At 35.5% G+C, this 21,211-nt stretch overlaps 1 protein-coding gene across 4 annotated transcripts in view; it reads left to right on the forward strand.

Annotated features, from left to right (window-relative positions):
* Positions 1-21,211, forward strand: part of NPAS3 (neuronal PAS domain protein 3) — a 611,440-nt gene that overhangs the window by 409,729 nt on the left and 180,500 nt on the right. For all 4 annotated transcript variants that reach the window (XM_032187821.1, XM_032187822.1, XM_032187823.1 and 1 more), the window contains one exon: positions 16,181-16,270. In XM_032187821.1, the coding sequence (XP_032043712.1) occupies positions 16,181-16,270 (90 nt within the window). The remainder of the gene's footprint in view (positions 1-16,180; positions 16,271-21,211) is intronic.

Here is a 21,211-nt window from a genome sequence, read left to right on the forward strand (position 1 = left end):
TACAGATGAGGAATGAATGCCTGTATGTAGTTTATAAAGATATTTTAAAGGTCATATTGGTTTTAGGAGGAAAGTAACTGCAATGGGATTGATCGTCAAAGTATTATTTGGGATCTTGAAAAGATGGGCACTGAAAATTAGTGTTTTAGTTCAATATAATAGTTGGACGTACACTAGAAGTCATAATGAGGAAACTTAGAGTAACTTGTTTCAAGATTTTTCTTAAAATTCAAAACATATTTTTCAGAAATTTGTACAGACAAATGTGCTTGCCCTCACACTCGCACACACATGCAAGCCTTTCATATGTTTACTCAGGATGCTGAGCCATTCATTATTGACTTGTTCATTCTCTTTGAAAGAATATCTGCCCACACAGTTAAAAAACAATTCTCTGTAGGCTTCGTCCTCTTCATGCAAAGTGTGTGGGTGAGGAATATTTAACCCAGCTGTAAACTCAAGAAAATAGCTATCAATTCCCTCACTGCTCTGGACGCGTTCAGGAAAAGTATGAAAATTAAAAGGAAAATGGAGAGTATCCAGCTTGAGAGGGACAATGGAATGTGATGAATTCCCAAGATTACTGGTGTGTTTGGGCTGTTTATGCTATCTTCCATCTGAAGCATGATTTGTTTCCATTTGGCTCAGACTTTGGCTGATCACATCACTCACTAACAACTATTGTAGCTGGACTCCAAGTTGTGTCAAGTTTTGGAAGACAGTATTGTTTTGGGAAATGGGCAAATGGCTTTCAGGACCCCTTGTGCACATTAAACTTCCAAAGGACAGCCCATGTATTCCTTGAAAACCCCACATTGCAAATAACGTAATGCAAATTGTTAGCAGCATTTTGGTACAGGAGAATGTTTTTTCATGGTAGACATTGTCTCTGCTTCATGCTGCTATTTCTTACAAGTCATTTCCTTTGCTTACAAGGGTAGCATAACATAAGCTTACAGTCAATTGAGCTTGCCCCTTGCTTCCTAAAGAGATCCCACAAACATGGTTTTAAGTCCTTGAATTTGGGTCATTGGCCATGAAGTTGCATATGTTTGTCTAATATATGTCACTTTTTTTTGCATCTACTTTTACCATTTTTTTCTCCAGAATGAAATTCATTGTATTTTGTGTTTGTTATAAATACACAATTCAGCTGTATTTCTATCCTTTGTGTCAACATTAAAATTCCCTTGTTCTATGTTTAGCTTGAATAATTACCAAAACATTTGCAATTAGAACTCTAGGATATGACCTCACACTGATTTATTCCGTAGTTTCTTTCTGTATTTAATACATTTCAGATACTGAAAATACCAAATCTTTGTCCTTTTATTTTGATGTTTATCAGTAATGGAAACATTCCAAAACAATCAGCCAAATACCTATGCTTTGTTCATTTATTGCCTTCTCTGAAGATAAATTGACTGTACTCAACTCTCTTCAGCATTTTTCTTCACCTAGATATTATTGCCTTGTGCAGCCACCCCAAGGTGACTGTTATCACTTAATTAAATCCTTGCACGCTGGGAAGAAAAAACAACATTGTTCGTTCATAACCCCAAGGAGGTTTTTTTTTTTTTTTTTTTTTTTTTTTTTTTTTCTTTAAGCCACTAAGCTTTTTCCCTGTTTTATTAACTTATTCCTGGCTACAACAAGACATACTTTGTTGATGAGCAAAAGGTTGTATTAGCTTTTTATTTTCTGGGTAAACTTATCTTTTCTCTCAGAAAAAAAAATGTGGGCATTACAACAAAGAAAAAAATGGGATCTCTCCAAACCCTGCAATTCTAGTAAAGGTCTGTGTAAACATCAAACTAGTAAAGAGAAACAGGGGAGTAGCAGGAAGGAAATGAGAAAATAAAATGCAAACATAAAATTGGAACAAGACAAAAAAGTAAGATGACGTGTATATACACAGAGAAACTACTGCAGTGCTAAGGGAAAACTGGCATAAGGAATAGTGTTTTTGAAGAGAAGAATATATCAGGGCTCTTTATGTTACTGTCTAGGGCAGCATCTTTTTATTAGCCTCTTGGTTAATGTCCTCTCTCTGTTTATTGATTTTTAGACTACACACCACCGTGCTCTTGCTTTTACCTTTGCACGTTTTTTCCACAGTGCACAATCCTGCTTGAAAACTGTAAGAGGAGATATTGCAGATGAGCCATTCATTGTATATGTGAGACCTGTGATTTGCTTTTATGTTGTTTTAAGCACAGTACTCCATATGAGAAAGTTCACTTGAAGCAGTGAGTTGCCAGAATACGTACAATGATTTAGCTGCCTTTTAGTTCATTTCTAGTCCATTAAACGAAGGACCAGAAAATAGGTTTATCTACTCTAAAATTTGGGCTCAAGCAACCATATGTATTTGTTCATGATGCTAAATCATTTTGCCACCTGCTGTGTTCAACGAGCATTTAGAAATAGTAAATGCTGTTTAAAGCTGTAATATTTGCAAGAGCAGTTTATGCTGTGGTATCATTTGTATGAAAAGTGTAACATTTTAGTGTGTGATAGGGCACAGCTTTTAAGTAGTTGGGTAATTGTGATTTTTGAAATATTATTACTTGTGACATATAGACTATAATTATTGTAGGTCATAGACAGTAGTATATATTTGTATATGAACTACAAAATATTGCTGGATTTGTATGGATTTGCTCCATATCCAACATGCCTGTTGTATGTACCAGCAGTTAGACTCTAGAAATTCCTTGTTCATGATAAACTTTCATCTTAAATTGTGATTTGTTTTCTCTGTGCATTTGCATTCTTGTCTGCAGCTTTCTGAATCAAATAATTAATTGTACAACATTTATACAGCTTAAATGTCTCTCTTTCTTAGCAATAACAAAAATCTCTTGGTATGACTCCAGCAACTTGAGGAATGCTTTCCAATCTGTGTGCAATGGATTTGACACCCACAGGGATTTTAACCCATACTCTATGTTTTTGTCTAATCTATTTTACTTTCGAGGCATGTATACTATCTACAGATCAATCTGCCCATTTTAACGAACATATCACAAAGGTATCTGAAGTCCCTTTTATTTGGAATAAAGGCAATAGCAAATGTATCAGTTATTGGGATTTTCAGTTTGGTTTGGTTTCAAATAACTCTTACAGAGCAGTACAAGAAACCGTAATTTTGTAGTAAATTAAGTTCTGCTGTCAAAAAGGTGAGATTCTTCAGAATGAAGTTTGGCATCAGTAAGAGCTTTAGGAGTGGGCAGGGAACAGAATTTGATATTTAAACTTGTTACTGTAGGCTCACTAATAATAAATAGCTGTAGTAAATGCATACTTTCTATTTGTTTTCCAAAACTGGATTTGTCTTTTTTTTTTTTTATCCTTTTTTTTTTTTTTTTTTGTGTGTTCCTAACTGGAAATTCTAGGTCTCCATTTGCATTATTATAGATGACTTTTCATAAATGATTTTAATAATAGCTTGTGATATCGGTGGGGGGCATAGTAGCTTCATTGCAGGATTAGGAAACAGCACAGGTAGCTCATGAGGAAGAATTTTATTCTAAGAGTGTACAGCTAGAAAATGTGGCAAGATAAAATGTTCTGTAAAACAAGGATACTTTAAAGTTTCATGAACATGAATGTCCATCTTTTAGGGTCAAAAAGTCTTTTGAATTTCTAAGTGATCCTCTATGTTTATCTTCTGTTAAAAACGTAATTGAGGAATAGAAACAGCTTGTCTTAAGTGCAATTGGAAATCTGCTCTAGGAAGTTGAATTGTAATCCCACTAAGGATAGTACTAGGCTGAAAAACTGTTTAGATTCAAACCCTTAACTCAGAACTCAGACAGTCCTCTCAGATGTGGAAAACATTTGGTTGTATTTCTGCTGCAGTTATTCTGTGTGTGTGTGTGTGTGCTTCTGCACTTTCCCATCTGGTTTCAAGCCAGAATCAGGGAAGGGCTGATAAAACAACATTTCTTTTTCACTATAGTGACTGAAAACAGATTGAAGAAATGCAGATAAATGTCAGAACTCATTTAAGCATGACCACTTAAATTTATTTATTTTAAGTTAGAAGACTTTGCTGCCAATTAAAATGGCAAATTTACATGCAGAAGTCTATCTATGCTGTTTGCTCTGTTGTGCGTAATGCAGCATATTCATTTGGACAAGGTAACAGAACAGAACCTGAACTAGAAAGGTGTTCACATGGCAGCATAAAAAGCTCTAACAGCATTTAGTTGCCTGTGTGATTTTGGCTTAAGGTAGGAAGGTAGGTTTCCAGTGATTTGAGAGGAAAGGCAAATAGACAGAAGAAGGAAAAAAAAAAAAAAAAAAAAAAAGCTACTGAGAGGGGTAACAAATTTTGAGGAAATTCTGTGGATTTTTTGTTTGTTTTTCAAAAATGTTGAAGTTAACTTGTACAAGAAGTTCCCACACTAATAATCCACAAATAGGATTTGAAATTAAACTGCATGAGGGGAGAAGAGATGTAGTCAAAATGCAACATTACAGGACCTTCAGGAAGCACAAACAGGAATTTAACACTGCACAGTAACAATGCCAAGATAACTGAAGACAACTGTGTGAGATTTAGAGAACCAAACAAACATGTAAGGTATTGCTTACGGTCTAAAGAAATACATTGCTTAAGGCAGGAGACAATAGCAGATATATGTGATGTTTTAATGGAGCAGAAAGAAGAAAAATATCACAGTGGCAGCAGGGAAAGCTAGGATGTTATACTTGCACTGTGTGTTTAAAACATAATTAGAAGAAATTAGAAGTGTTTCCTTAGTTTACTTTGGGTGGTTCTGAATAAAAAGAAATTGATGCTAACATTTGGCAAGAGTAGAGGAGTTTTCTTTCATCAGTTCCATAGCTGAAGACAATTTTACCACTGTTGTCTTAGGGACAAACTTTAACCTTCAGGTTTGTTACAGATTGGAGTGAAACCAATAGTAACAGTGCGGAGCAATCATGTCAGTTCCTACTCAGGACAAGGGATACAACATATGGATTGTTGACACGTGCAATAAATAGCATAGGGATGGTGTTGTCAAGACTTATTTGGGGCTCTTTAGGTAATGTGGTGAGTGGATTATTGGCAAAACAGACAGCTCCTGTACTCTGCAGTGTCAAGGAAATTTTGAGCACCCTGTGATGAGCAGGTTATTGTTACTTTAAGCTGCAGCTGGTCCAGGGACCCCCTTAAGGGCACATCATGACACTTTAGGGCTGTGCTCTAAAACCATGTGGTAAAAATATGGGGGAATTTTTTCACATGGTTACTGTGAAACTGCCTTTCTAAGGAGAGAAAAGATCTTGGTTGAAACCTTGTATTTCTGGCTTTTGATGGTGGTATATGGACAAACCCAGTCACCCCTCCCCACCCTAGAAAACAGAGTTTTATTATGGAAATACAAACAGACCCTTAATTATCACAGCAGTCAGAGGTGCCGCTACAATATATTAACTTGTATTTATAAAAGAATGTAAACCTTCTTCACTGAAAGAGCTGTTCTGTGCCATTGATATGCTTGAATTTATGCAATGAACTGGTAAACAGCAAAATCCATACTTATCTTTACCTACACAGGCACCTTCCCACTTTTGTATGAAATACACTTCTGGAGTGATACAGTCTAACCTCAAAACACTTGAAGGAAATACTGCAATCCAGCATAGACATATTGACTTTACTGTGTAGAATGCAGATGGACAGTTTCTGAAATACTTCTATTATTAATGAAGTCTCTAACTGGTTTCAAGAAATTGTTTTTCTGTTAGTTCCACATATTTGCTGTACTCCTATGTTCCTTGCTCTTAACTCCACAGTTGAGTAAATGGAAACCAGCTCTTCCGTGGATATCAGAATAGCACAAGAGAATTTTCAGTAGACTTCCATTTTGTCTTCTATGGACTTTTGTGTCTAAGGCAGTGTAAGTTGGCTGAGGCTTTCTCAATGCTCAGGCTGTTTTAAGGTCTCTCTGCTATGTAAATTATGTGGTATCTAATACTATAGGAACTCATAGTCCAGCTTTTACTGCTGCAAAGGCTACTGGAGAGTCTTTTCTGCATTATCAGTCTGTTTTCAATGAACCTGGAGGAATTTTGCCAAGACTTCTGCCTACTGTGAAATCTAGCAAAAACTATCCATGGATTAGAATGCTGTTAGTAGAAAGTCAGACAGACATGTAGGGCAGAGGAAACTATGTCAAAGTTGGAAGAACCACTTCACCAGCCAGACTTCATAGGGATATAGGTTTATTTTTTCATGTCTATCTAAATCTCAGTTTTAGTAACTGGAAGGTTTTGTTCATGGCAGTCCAGATTCCTTTTATTTTGAGGGTTGCAGGATTATAGAATCAATAGTAACAGTCCTGGAGGGATTTCTGTGCTGGTCTTGACTCAGCAAACGGCTATGTTAACTTAGTCCAGCAGTAGATGGATCCTAGAAGTCTTCAAAGTGGACATCTATGGAACTGCTACACAGTCCCATAAGTGGAGGAAAGAATCGGTATAGAAAATGGATCTCCTGCACTGTTACTAGGATTAATGACAGCTGGAGGAATTCTCAGCTGATTAGGACCAGGTTCTGACTTCTTTGTATTACAACAGAGGATAAGAGGCTGAAGATAAGGACACAGAGTTTTATTTATTTTTCCATGTATCTTTAAGGGGTTAGTTAGAAATGGTGCTGGATTGAATGGACTTTGTATTTGTTCTTAATATCCTGAGATCTTATTATTTCTATATTCCATTGTCTATAAAGTATTCTAAAGTCTATAAAGTATTCTCAACATGTTCTTATTTCAAGAAGAGTATAAATCAGTATGATAGGCTAGGTAAAGGACTCAATTTCTCATTCAAATCTATTTTGGTTATCTGTATTGCCCTCTAATAGATTAAAGATGCTAAACATAAGCCCCTCATCCTGTTTTTCCCTGAACACAGTCTCTCTGCTGCTTCATATACATGTATATGAAACTGTGTGATGCAAGTGAGAACACATGTACTCAATTCTGGGCTGGAGGGCTATTTCTAGTAAGCCAATTGTCAGGATCAATCACCAGAGCATCTGAGCACCGAGTGCAGGTGTTATTTTAAGAGTACAATTAACTATATCACAAATTCTTCCCTATAATTTCTGTTTTTCCACCTACTTTTTTAGGCAATAAACACTTGGATAGCTTTATCTGTTAACTTTCATATAGTATCCGATTGTGTAGATTAAAAGAAAAGCTTATCAAACAGGCAGGTATGTAGTGAATATGAGTGACCTGGAATGGACCTTACCTAAGATGAAATACTCATACATAACACAAAAGGGCTTTAAACTTGTTACTTTGGAAACAATGTCATCATAATAATACTTGCAGCTCCCACAGTCAGTTGTGCTTGTATAGGCACTTATATCAGCACTACATTCCATTCAGTTTAGATTCCCACAGTCTCTTGCCCTGTGATCAGTCTGAGATGCAGATCTGGGGTTTTAGTCCTCATCCTACCAAGACCCACCATTTATAATATCACCATTTACTGAGTCAGTTCACTCTTTTGATTTTGGCACTCGTGGTGGTAAATATGCAAGTGTTTACAATATCGAGTCCTCAGGGCAGCACCTCTTGGTGCACAAGTGCATATATGATTGTAATACTTGCACCAACAAAGGAAGTAAACAACTTGATATTCAGATTCTATGCATTCAAAGCAAAACCAGTCCACAGCCAGATGTACATTTAACTCTGACCTGAAACAATCACATTCTCAGGGTAAGAGATATATAACATAATCTGTGTATTAAAACTCTTATCCCAAATAGTACAGTTGATTGTATTAGATGGTATGCAGTTATTGGCACTACAGTCTACTGTCCAAACAGTCTGGAAGCAAAACTGTGAATCCTATATAATTGAAGGGTAGGAGCTCATCGGGAACTGGCATCATGAAGATGAAAGGTCAATGCTTTAATATACAACTCCCACAAAATTGAATTTTAATTAAGTGTAACAGTTTTGAATTCCTCCCTCAGGAGTCCTTTTTCTTCCTTTTCTTTACACTAATATATATATATATCCCTTCTATCAGAAAAGAGAATAGCAAAGAGAAGATAAATATTCTGCCTAGTAAGATATTAACTTCAGATGTGTTTAACAGTGGTTAGTATAGCATATACTAACATAAATCAGTATTTTTGTTCAGTAATGAATCATTTATGCAAAAGAATGGAAAATGAACAGTAGCATTTGCCAATGAGAACAGCAGTTTTTTGTCTTTTTATTTTGTACTAGTAGATCCCAACAATTGTCCACTGGTGGTTTAAATGCTGTGTGGAGAATTAATTCTGTACGTATTAAGCTTACTTTTCTTAGTTGCCTTTCACAGATCTCTTCAAACAGCTCAGGCTGAAATTGCTCAGACTGAATAGCACAGATTATTCAGACTGTTAAGTAGTTCAGTTTTCAGATTGAAAAATTCAGGTTGAAATCAGTCAGATTGTAAACCACAGGCTGGAAACTGCTGAGGGAATGCACAGTTTATCGAACATCTTCTTGCAATAAAATTTCTTTAAAATTATTTTCGTTGCATGTAAAAGATTACTTATGGTCTCCCACCTGTTCCAAAAGAAGCAAAGAGAGTAAACTCCTACTTCCTATCTCTTGCTAGTGGGTACTACTCACCTTCTAAAATATTTTACTCAAGAGAGGTTGCCTACTCCCCATCACTGGGGTGAAAAACAATTCAAGCAGATTCAAGAATTGTAGCAGATCATCAGACTGTTAAAATCTTAATGCCATGGAAGCCTAGCATGTAAGGTAAAATTACCTACTTCACCGACTGACTTCAGCTATGCCAGCACTCTACTGTGTAAGGCATTGAACCACTTCCTACGAATTGTTTAGTTCTCTCATAGTACATCAGTGTCTCTACATGAAAACTTGCACGAAGAATTTCAGCAGTTTATCCCAGTAATTTAGATCTATTAATCAAATAGAAGCATAATAATGAGCAGAGACATAGAGGATGTAGCAAAACAGTGCAACTACTTGACCAAAAAATTTCAAGGAGATAATTAAAGATCATCTGGCTTCTGTTATTTCACTTAATTTTGTTGTTCTTATCTGCATTTTGGCTTTGATATAGTTCTCTGCATGTTATATGAAAAGTTTGGCCAAAAAATTTATCCTCTGATAAATTAGGTGAATAAATCCAAGCTCTCTGTCCTGGAGTTGATTTTATTATTATTATTATTATTATTATTATTATTATTATTATTATTATTATTATTTTCACATTAGTGAGCCTCTCTATTTCTTTCTGGTAATAGTGTTACAGTATAACCTAAGGATATTTTTTCCCCCTACTGTTATACCAACTTTTCAGCAAGTCTAATAGCTCTCATGGTGCAGTTTCGTCTGTACAGTCGGGATGGCTTGGGACTTTGCAGCAATATAGAGTGCCCTTATAGAAAAAATAAATAAATTACTGTCAACAAGGTAGAGATCCCTTAAAGTCATTTATTGCTTTTGCATATAAAAATTGTCAAACTCCTGATCTTTTTTTTTTTTTTTTTTTTTTTTTTTTCCTTTAAATAGCATAACTTTGAGATTTGTAATCTTCCTGTGATTCTCAGGCTCATCTCTGATATTTGTCAATCTATTATCAGGGAATACACCTGTGAGTATACCTTAAGAACCTAGCTGCCAGCTTTCAAACATTATTCTTGCCTCTAAACTTTTCTCCTGTATACTTTCCATTTGCAGTCATTCTGATCTGGAACAGAATCTCTTTTTTTATTTTAATAAAGTAGTAAATCTGCACCTACCATTTTTTTTTCTGCTTTGGTTACATAAACACAGTTATTCTGAAAGTCTCGTGAAAGATACATCAAGGGAATCAGGAACTTTACTCCTTTGTTTCTTGGCTTCGATCTCTAAAACAGATCTTATTATTGACACGTTTATTTTTGGCGCTTCCTTGTTGTCATAAATTGCATCCTACCCACATGAGCAAAGAGCACAAAGATGACCAATTAGGAAGCTGGCATCACAGTCATTCCAACCACATCCTTTAAGCTCATACTTTTGCATCATCTTTTTTTTCCTGCAGTTGTTTTCTTGCCAAATAAACATTGCTTTCTTGCCAAATATGTGTCATTGATTCTCAAGGAGTCTATGGTCATATAACCATAGGACCATTATGGTGGACTGTAATTAAAAAATGGCAGTGGTATGAGAGTTGAAAACAGAATTTTCTATTTGTTGGGATTCTTACAGTATAGTAAAAAGCTTGTAGCCCGAAGAACACTGCAGTAAGCCCTATGTCTTTTTATTTTGTTCAGGCTTTGTTCTTGTTGTTCTTTGCAAGGTATTAATAAGACTAAAGAGGAGGAATAAAGCTTTTAGAAATTTTTGTAAGTCAGTAGATGATCAAACTTCAATCATTCATTTTTATTGGTGTATCAAGTACATCACATGTAAAATTGCATTTCCAAGAATAATACTCTAGTTGTCTCACAGTACTTATTTGTGAAAGCCCAAGGTCAGATTTTCTGCCTAAATACCTATGCTTTTGTATGTTGGTGTTGCTGGAGGCTATTACTCTGATGTCTTAATAGTGAGAGCACACTGGATGGGCATTGAAGCATTGAATCCGATTTCTGTTAGCTGCTGTTTGTACCATCCATTTCATTTGAGACCCCTGCCCAAGAATGGCTGCCATTTTAAAATGAAACTTATGGTTTTGTTGTTGACCTTAAGCCATGCTATAACACAATAAATACATTATGTAATGATATGTTTATTGCAAGAGAGGGACTATTTGCTTTAATAAGTGTCAGTTGCATCTTATACTGCCTCTCATTTAAGAAACAGTAAAATATTTTTGCTGTTATTGAACGTTGTATGTTTAATTGGTGACAGGCTTTGTCCTCAAATTAATGCCTAGCTCCAGTTATAGTATCATTATGTCATAACAGTGAAAAATTCTAATTAAGATGATCTGTTTGCCAGGAAAAAGTTTAGTATATCAATTAATCTATTTTATCAGGGGGAGTACTCCCTACCTCAGCCCCTATCAGAGCCTGAGCTATGAGAAAAACATCACAGATGCATGCTGCATTGGACAAAGAACACATGCATGCATTTAAATCATGTATATCTTACTTTTTACTGATGTAATTGTGAAATATGTTCTTTTTGCATTCATAATTAGGGGGTGGAACAGATGGTGAAGGCTTAGTTTAAAATAATCTGTCATTAAAATAACCTAGCCTACTGGTAATTCTTCACTCTAACTGGAGTTTAGGTCAGTGTAACAGGGTTTTTTGCAGTGTTGGAATACACTAAAAGGAATTAGGGACTTCATGGATAGTATGAAATATGAGGATATTCTCCAGAAGGACACTGTAGTAAGACCCCAGTGAATTAAATTTGTCTGTAGTGGGAATATGCAAAAATAGCAGGGACAAAATTCCTCTGACAAATATAAATTCATTTAGTGCAATGCATTATACATTAGCACATATTCGGTCAAAGTGGTACAGTGGGTTTCATATCCTGAAAGGAAATAACCTCACTATTCTACAACTACTGTAAGAGACACTTAGTATTTTGGGTTAAAATCCAGTGTTTTACATTTTCATATTACTCTGATGTCAGAGGACATAAATTATAATTATTGGCATTATTATTCGGAGATGCTGTAGGTAGTGACTTTTACATTTGAGTCTCACTTCCTTCATGTCTACCACATTTAATTGCTGGTATGTGACAAAGGAAATCTTATATCAGTCCTGTCTCTCTAGTTTAGAACAGTTTTCAGAAATAAGAAAACCAGCTCAATAAATCAGATAGTTGTATGTCTTTAAAGCATTTATTTTAGTGTTTCCTCTAAGATTTCATTCTCTACCAGCTTTGAAAGAAAGCATATAGGTTTCAGCATGGTATTATGATAAATCTTCTCAAGGAGGGGCGAGCATTAACATTTGTGTCGGTTCTTTTTCATCTTAATCCAACCTTGGTTAATAATCAGAAAATTCTACATAGTGGGTAAGAAGAAGTAATTAACCCTTTGACCCCAGAATCTTAATTGGCGCCTGTTGAAAACAGTGGGGCAGTTTAAAAAAAATAAAAAATAAATTAAAAGTAACCTGTGGTGATTGAAACAGCACAATATATAATGGTTTTCTGAAATCAGAAGTACTGGGGAGCTTCAGCTTTAATCACGATTTGCATATAACCAGTAAGAGTAGGTTTAAAGAAGAAGTTGCCAGTCTTCCTTAAATTTAATTGTGCTTAAAATTGACAGGTGGGGTCACCCTTACCATTTTTAAGGTATCACACTATATGGGATAGCACTAAGTTTATGAAAATCAACCTCATTTAAAAAAAAAAAAAAAAAAAAAAAAAATGAATCCAATTATACTTTCCTAACAGAAAATGCTATACCTTGATATGCTCTTCCAATGAAAACCAGCTATGTAATGAATACTGGTTGCCTTTTCAGGACTTATTTCTATTCAACCATTTCTATAGTTGATCATAACTTCAGAGCTGTGGAACAGAACAGTAAAACTGTTCAGAAATTCCAGCAGGAAATGACACTATGGTGCTCAGTTTAAAAGAGGGGCTTAAAAGCTGACTAAACCTGGTACACTTCTCACATTTATTGTTTTCGTAGCTATACAATGTAGTATGAATAATGCTTCCAAAGATTTTTCATTAAAACAAAATTGTTTGTAAATAAGTAGTGTACAATGATATCATATACTCTTTTTCAGTATATAATATAACCTTTGTTATGTTGTCTGCCACCTTTCTCTGAAGTCTGGTGCTCTCTTGGCATGCACAAAGGACATACGCTTTATGAAAAATTGAAAAATTTCAACACGCATTACTTAAATAATAAATATTCATAAATAATACCTATGAATAACGAATGAGACAGTCCTTCAGAACTACTGTTTGACCTGTATAAGGAACAACAACATTGTCACAAAAGTGGTCCATCTCAGCCCTTTCATACTGGCGGGAGGAACTGCCTTGTATTGGACAGTGGCCATTCCTTCCCCATTTTTTATGTTCATTTTTCTTTTGTATGAGCACTTGAGCTTCGTTCTTCTAATGTCTTTGCATTTGGGGCATGGAAGTAGTTAGCTGTTCCATTAGCTATCAATCAGTGGCTTTTTCAAAATATAATTAAATAATCTGTCAAATTGTCTCTATTGAACAAAGTGCTGAATTATGTCAGTATTTGTACTGAAACATAACTTCAGGGAGCAAGGAAAGGAAATGGAGAAAGAAGGCATGACCACCACATAGTAAGCCTCAGTTGGCTTAATGAAGTGATTTTGTGATGTGGGAAATGACTAGTCATGCATGAAGCCAAAGGAGTAACGGGTATGCTCACTCTCCCTGCCAATCTATCAGTGATGCCTTCTTTGTACCTCGCTTGTGAAACTAGGAGGTGAGTAAGGAATAGTCTCCCAGAAGGAAGCAGATGAACAGGATAAAGAATTAAAACTGTTTAATGGAAGGAAAGATTTGGAGTAGATGAAATGGAAAAATAAGAAGGGAATGATGTTGCTTAACATTTCTGACTTCAGGACTCTTCCCAGTTGCTGGTGACTGCAAATTTAAACTATGAAAGTTGTAATTTCTTTTTGCTCGTGTAGACCTGAGATTAATTTATTTATATTGTTTCCAGCAAAACTGGTTTTAGACAGTTCCAAGACAACAGTGAGGAAAACAATTATGCCTAGTCAGTGTTAAAAGCTTTATACCAACTTGTTTCATTAGGAAGACTGAGTTTCTAAATAAAATGGTGCTTACTGAAAAAAGAAGCATGACAGCCATTAATGACTTGGAGAATTATTTTTTGCTGTTCTCACAAAACTCTATGCCAGATAATTACACAGTGATATAGTGTACTAAACAGAACAGATCATAAATGTGCTGAAACTGTGTGGACCCTTTTTCCAGTAAAAGAGCGAGGGGACCACGCAAACTAAAAGCCTGAATATATTTAAAAAAAAAAAAAAAAGAGAGAGAGACGAGGAAAATTGTTTTTATATGATACACAAAAATTGATAACATTTCTTTCTTCGGTATATTAATGAACCAACAAGATAATGTGATTCCAAAAAACAGTCTTCAGCACATTACTTATAAAAGTAATTACAGGGAATATCACCTGTCATGGCCATGCCAATGTGTAACAACCTGAGGTTAGATAGAAACTTCTGGTAGGCTTGTCATTACCTACGTTGCCAGTATTGGTATTTCAAATCCCTATTTTCAATCACCTAGTTACACACTGACAGATCCAGGAAGACCAGCCACTGCTGATAGGCCATTAGTCTGATTCAGTATGGCAATTTATTGTTGCTCTTGGAGAATGGCGTTCTAGTAAGGACATATATAGGTGGCCAGGGAATCAGTGTGACAGTCTTCTAACAGAGAATTAAACCAATTTCCTCAGAGGAACATGGGACAGAGTATCAGGAAAACTTAAACCAAGACCCTTAAAGATTTACTCTTCTGGTCTTTCTGTGACAGGGAAAGTGGGTAGCAGCGGAAGAAATGATACATAGCTGGGGAGATCAAAGGTTTTGATTGTCCTTGTATAGATCTAAGTTTGAACTTCACTGTTCCAAATTTTCCACCTGTTATTGATGTTAAAATTCAAGGAACTAATGTTAATCATTGAAAAGAAATGATGATGATTACAAGAGGCCATAAATGGCTTGCATAATATAAATGTGAAGGAAATCTATGCAGATTTACATTTTTATTAATTCATAAATATAAATTAGTCTTTTTTTAACGCAGCAAGAGTTTGTATTCCAATATGTGGTATATTCTTTTTAGAAAACACATTTGAACTAATTTCAGCACCTACTATATCAGAAAGGGGAGAACACTTCCCAAAGACAATTTCTGACTAGCAATGTGTTAGAAATTAATCAAGGAGCAGAAAAATCAATAAAATTAAAAAGCCTAAAAAATCACTGTTCTGTATGTGAAAAGGAACAAAAAAATTACATGACTTCGTTGTCACATTTTTCTTCAAATTTGTGTACCTTTTTTTTTTTTTCCTCCAAAATCATGTTGGTCTCTCAAATGGTACAGTTATATTTTTGCTTTACCTTTATGTCAAAACAATGTTTTGAATGGGACTTTTTGGGATTGTTTCTTGCTCATCTTAACGTCTGGGGAGTTTCTTATTCCCTGAGTTATTTTAGCATTTGCAGTTTCTATGATTTTGTGATTTTACTTTTTCAATAGTAAATACATTTTCTTTTTTTGCTAATAATCAGACTCATAAAAAGCATAAAACATATACTATATAAAACACAGTTTCTTCCTACTGAAGATTGCTTATGTTCCTAGAGGTATATTTCATCTTGATGTGCAGTGATTTACTCCACATGTCAGTTTAGAATATAGTCCTTTGTTTATTAACTGCAGTCATGTTTCAAAAGGTATGCATTAATCTGTGCAGTCATATTTGGATTTTTGCAGTTGCAATGGAAACTGTATGCAAAGACCTGAACCTGTCAAAATAAAATCTGATCTAGAGTTTTACACCAAAGAGATGAAATTCATAACATTTCTGTAGACCTAAGCTGTAAACATATTTGACAGTAATCTGCTGATTGGCTTTGTTTGTTGCCTCACAAAAGGAAAATTGTGTGTGTGTATGTGTATGTAATCCTCAATTAATTAACAAATTATTGAGGTCCATAGTGATTTGAATTATGATAGAATTTTATTTTATCTTTTTCAGTTTTTGTAAGTGAAAATTCTCTGCTTTGATTCTGCAGAGTCTGGGGGGATCTTCGTACATACTGTTTGATTGGAAGGTTGTTTGTTTCTCTTATTTATTTCTTCCTGTTAAAAAATAAAATAAAATAGAAGAACACTTTATTTTTCCATATTCCTTCTATATGCAAATGAGATAATTTTGTATAGTATATGGCAGATGTAAGCATGACAGTAAGTCCTTGAACTTTGGAGTATAATCATATGTTGATTTTTAATATGTAAATTTTGTAAAGGAATTATCTTAATGATTCAAATCAAAACCACAGAAATCTGAATATTTTGCACAATTTTTTTCTGTGATGCCTTTGTTTGTATCCATTTATGTCTAGAACTTGGAATTTTAATTATCTATTCACTTTTCTTTTCTTCCTCTGCAGTCCCTGGATGGATTTGTATTTGCACTAAATCAAGAAGGAAAATTTTTGTACATTTCAGAAACTGTCTCCATCTATTTAGGCCTGTCCCAAGTAAGTACATGCTTTCAATTCTAAAGTATACTTGTGTGTGATGTGTTCTTCTATTTATCATTCTAAGAGAAAAAATAGCCTGGTTTCTGTATTTTGCATGGATTATTGAATTAGTTTTTTTTCAAATTGCATCTGGTTCATTCTGAGATGTAATTGAAAAACTCGTCTACCAGCATTGGACATTCAAATAAGATAAACTTGTGCCTGAAAACTTTTTGCCATGAAGGGTCATTATTATTTATTGAGAACAAATGAAGTTCTTTTCTCGGTTGTTTTGAACTTTAAACCTCTGTACCTGATAGGAAAGGGACACGCTAATAGTACTTCCCTTGTGTCCTATTACTGGATGTTTATGGAGTACCCTGCATTATCCAGGGAGCTGACACAATGACAGGGAGTCATTTGGAGTCAAGAAATGCTGAAAGAGACCATTAAAATGTCTTGCAGGGAGGGTTCGAACAAGGACATATTTTGCCGCTTCCTCAAATGTTCACTAATATAAAATATATATATATATATATATATATATATATATATATATATATATATATGTATAGTAGTTGTTTTTCTTTTGTTATTGTTGACAACTGCTTTTCAAAGATTAAAAGACGAGACAAAAACAGAGGGAAATTTGCTTGTTGATGCTTATTCCTAAACCTGCTGCATCACACATCTTTAGGCAGAATAGCTTCTCTCTACTTGGGCTTAGAAATGCAGCAGAAACATTTTGCATGATGATTTTCAGGGTAAGATATCTACTTCTATTGCAGATACCCAGAGGAGAAAAAATATGATATAATATTTATTTCAGCTCCTTTAAATTGGTACCCATACTGCTATGACAAGGCAACTATTATCACTGCTAACTATTAGTTTTGCTGTGCTTCAACAATAACAAAATGAGAAATTTTAACTTTTGTTGAAGAAAAGGACTAATTTTAAATATTATCTTGTGAGAATCAGAATAGAGGTTCATTAATTCCTCAAAAAAAGTGTGAGCAATTGGCTAAAATAAGTTCAGTAATTGTTATTTTGTGCTGGCTTTAGCAAGCCAAATAATAGAAATGGAAACAGATCTGTTTTAAACTCATATCCGTATTCTTGTCTCTCATTAAAGCCCCTCGTTTTGTAATAGACTTTAATCCCTGCCTTAATCTGTTTGGGAGTTGGTATCAGGAATCTCAGATTTTGAAATCAGTGTGCTACCATGTTGCTAATACAGTAAAGAATCAGAACTTTAATGTTTATTATTGTCTTATGCTCATATTAATCTGTTTTATGCATAGTATCCAACAAAGTTTAATAAGCCAGTAAAGAAGAAGGATGGATAATTAGTTTAAGCAGGTAAATGCTAATTAGGAAACTCCTGAAAGGCATCCATTATACACTAGCTTAAAACAAATTTTACAGCCCTGGTTAGTGGTGTAATCCAAATTCTGTCAAGGCAACTGCATTTTCTGTAATTGAGATGTGTATGTTTGCTTTGCATAACAGATGGCTCTGTATGCTTAGACTGATAGCTAGGAAAATAATAATTGCATTATTCTGGCCAAAAGAATATTAGCTCTTGGGTTTTGGCCATTTCAGTCAGTCCTCCTGCCAGCACAGCATATGCACATATATGGATTGGATTTTCAAGGAAATTGATGCATCTGGAATAGTGTGGCCATCTGAAATATCATCTGTTCAAGAAAAATTTGGCTTTAACCCTATGCTAGTCTCTTGTTAAAAGCATTTTCTGCCAGTGCCTTTTTAACTATAGGACTCGGTAAATCTTTCCTTACTCTGAACTTATATCATGTTGGTGAGGCTTTACACTTCATCTTGATCCCCATATACATTTCAAGCAAGGGTTCAGATAAATTAAGAAATTTTCTTTGCATGTTAGAGTATTTGATATATCAGTGCAAGTGTTTCCTTGCATTCACTGCTGAGGGTATTGATGGAAAAACTACAAACAAAAAAATAAATCACAATCAGGACTGTGGATTTTAATACAATAACAGGTTCTATCTGCTGAGACCCACTAAAATATCTGTAGTTTTCATTGCTTTTCTCTTCTGTCTTTATGGCAATACTTTGTATTTCTCAGACCTATTATATTTATATTTTTTATGTATTGTTTGGTTGGTATACTGTTGTATAACTAGGTCTCCAGCAATGATGAAAGGAATGCTGTAGCTACTTGACTCTAAATCGCTATTCAAAGTGATTTTTCTTGGGGGGGTTGGGGGGGAGGGGAAGGCAAGAATATCCTTAAAAGCATTCCTCAGATGGTACTTTGAAATGTCCATTACAACAGTCTTAATTCTGAATTTCTGGAAAGGTGCTACATAATACATGTGGTATTTCATTTCTTGCACAGCACATAAATATTGACAGGTCCTGATCTTGATACAAGCCCCTGCCCCCCTATATTTGTATGGAACCTCCAGACAATTTTGCATTGCTGAAGGTGTGAATCATCATTCTGAAGTCCTAACTTCAGAGTTTTACTTCTAGTCAAATGCCTTGTTAGAGGCTTAATCCTTTTTATTATTTTTTTTCCTTCTTTTTAAACTAGTATTCATGGAAATAATTTGTAATATGTTTAATGCTTACAAGGAAAATATCTAATGTTTCTTAGCTAAAGGAAAATAGGCAATGTACCCAATCTGTGCAGGTATAAAGAGTTTTTCACTGAACCCAATTTTTCTCTTTTCTGAACATTGAAAGCCAGTGGTAGAAAACAAATGGATGCTGATATTGTAAGATAGCTGTAAGGCTAATAGTAAAGAAATCAAAGAGTAAACAAAAATAACAATAAACATTCTTCTGACATTACAATGGATGTACCTTGCATGTAGAGACCCATAGATGCATATGTTTTGAACATTTTATCTCCCAGCTAAAGCTAACCAAGAATTTTAAGTTAGTTTGGCAGACATGGATTTTTTTTTTTTTCAGAGAATTTCTTTGTGGGACTGCAATCAGAACTTTTTCAGAGGACACAGACACGTTTTGAAGTAGAGAGAAAGATACATGTTAACTGAAAATGAGGACTGAGAGAAGGAAGAGAATAAAGAAACAGACGGGGGGGGGGGGGGGGGGGGGGGGGGGGGGAGGGGGGGGGGGGGGGGGTGGGGGGGTGGGGGGGTGGGGGGGGGGGGGGGGGGGGGGGGGGGGTGGGGGGGGGGGTGGGGGGGGGGGGGGGGGGGGGGGGGGGGGGGGGGGGGGGGGGGGGGGGGGGGTGGGGGGGGGGGGGGGGGGGGGGGGGGGGGGGGTGGGGGGGGGGGGGGGGGGGGGGGGGGGGGGGGGGGGGGGGGGGGGGCAAAATATCCCAGTTATATATTCCAGTCTGTATAAATTGCCAACAGATGAATTATACTTGGGGCAAGCCAGAATACTCCAATGTACTTTCCAGTATTAAGTAGTTTAAGGATCTGCAGTGTTCGCTGGAAAACCCAGGCATGAATGAACCATGCACTGCAACAAGGATTTCTTTTCTGGGCAATGTGACTTGTGACCGTGTAGTTTACCATTGTGCCAATACAGTTTCTTACACTGCACCTCTGTAGTGATGTTTTGTCTTCATCTGCTTTCTGACATTTTCAAGTTAGCAGTTAATTTTTTTATGTGAAGGTAACAGCCATTGTTTGAACACCCAGCTCCAGGTTTCTTTAAGAAATGGGATGAGGCATTCAAGCGACTCCTTCGGGCACTTGGAAGTTGATATGAGTACCTACCTAATTTCAGTTCTTTTACAAAGTCTCTGCATTTGAGACTTTGTACAAAAATATGCTGATACAAGCAGTAAAAAATGAGGAGAAAATTTCATCTAGAATAGAGGATAAAATTAACAGATGTATGGGGTTCCAGAGTCTATAGAAAATATTATGGACTGATAAACTAGCTAGGATACTTTTATTTTCAGGAAACAAATTCTTAATCATCTCTCACCAACATTTGAAATCAACAAGGGTGTTATGCATATTTCCTCTTCTATGAAGTCCACACCTTAAAGTAAAATATTTCCTACCTTTGCTCCTGCTTGTACAGAACACAGACCAGGTTTTTAAATTGGCCTGTTGAAAAGAAAGCTCACTAAAAAGAGCAGTGCAGCTGCAGACATAATAAGAGATGATAGAGGTGAAGAAAAAACAGTAACAATAAATTGTTGAGATTTTGTGCTTTTTTAAAACAAAGCAGGCAAAGCCAACAGGTATTTAATGTGTGTACTGTGTTATTAATAGCACAACCTATCTTCTTATTTTGGGTTTCTGTGCATTTGTTCTATGAAATGGGAAATAAAATTATAGCCACGGCACACAAGTACAAGGTCAAATAAATGACAGTACTCAGTCTATTTGTGAAGCTATTCTGAAAAAGAACCATGGTGCCAAATGTGGTTTATTTGAATAATAAAGAAGAATTAGATTCCCCTGATAACTTGGCTGAGGGCCAATAAATCACTAGAGGTTAAGAATGCCTTGCAACAGCCATGTATTTCTTTTTCTTTTACGAAGCGTAAACCTCAACTACTATGCTCTACCTGTTTTTCAATGCAAATTAACTTCAGGTTAGTAGATGCTTAAAGGATTGCTTTGTGCTCTGTTTCCTTAAAAAATAGTGTAAATCAAAACTTGCACTGATTCTGTAGGTTCTACCTTAATTTCCCACTGTACCATTACCTAAATAAAAGTAATAATAATAATAAAAAAAAAAAAGCCAGGAACTTCACAGAAAACTACATTTCTTTAAGCAATTCAAACAGTAGCCAAATGAGAAAAGTTTTTTGTTTGTTTGTTTTAGTGTTCTAAATTTATACAGTAGAATAAATAGAATAGCTTCTGCTCATCTAGTAAATAGTTGCACCAGCATTGCTAATTTTTGATTAGCTTGATCCCTTTAAAATTTATTAAATGAAAGCCTGGGAAATTCTGTGTTGGTCATGTGTTATTG

Source organism: Aythya fuligula, chromosome 5 (genome assembly GCF_009819795.1).
Source record: "Aythya fuligula isolate bAytFul2 chromosome 5, bAytFul2.pri, whole genome shotgun sequence".
NCBI lineage: Eukaryota > Metazoa > Chordata > Aves > Anseriformes > Anatidae > Aythya > Aythya fuligula.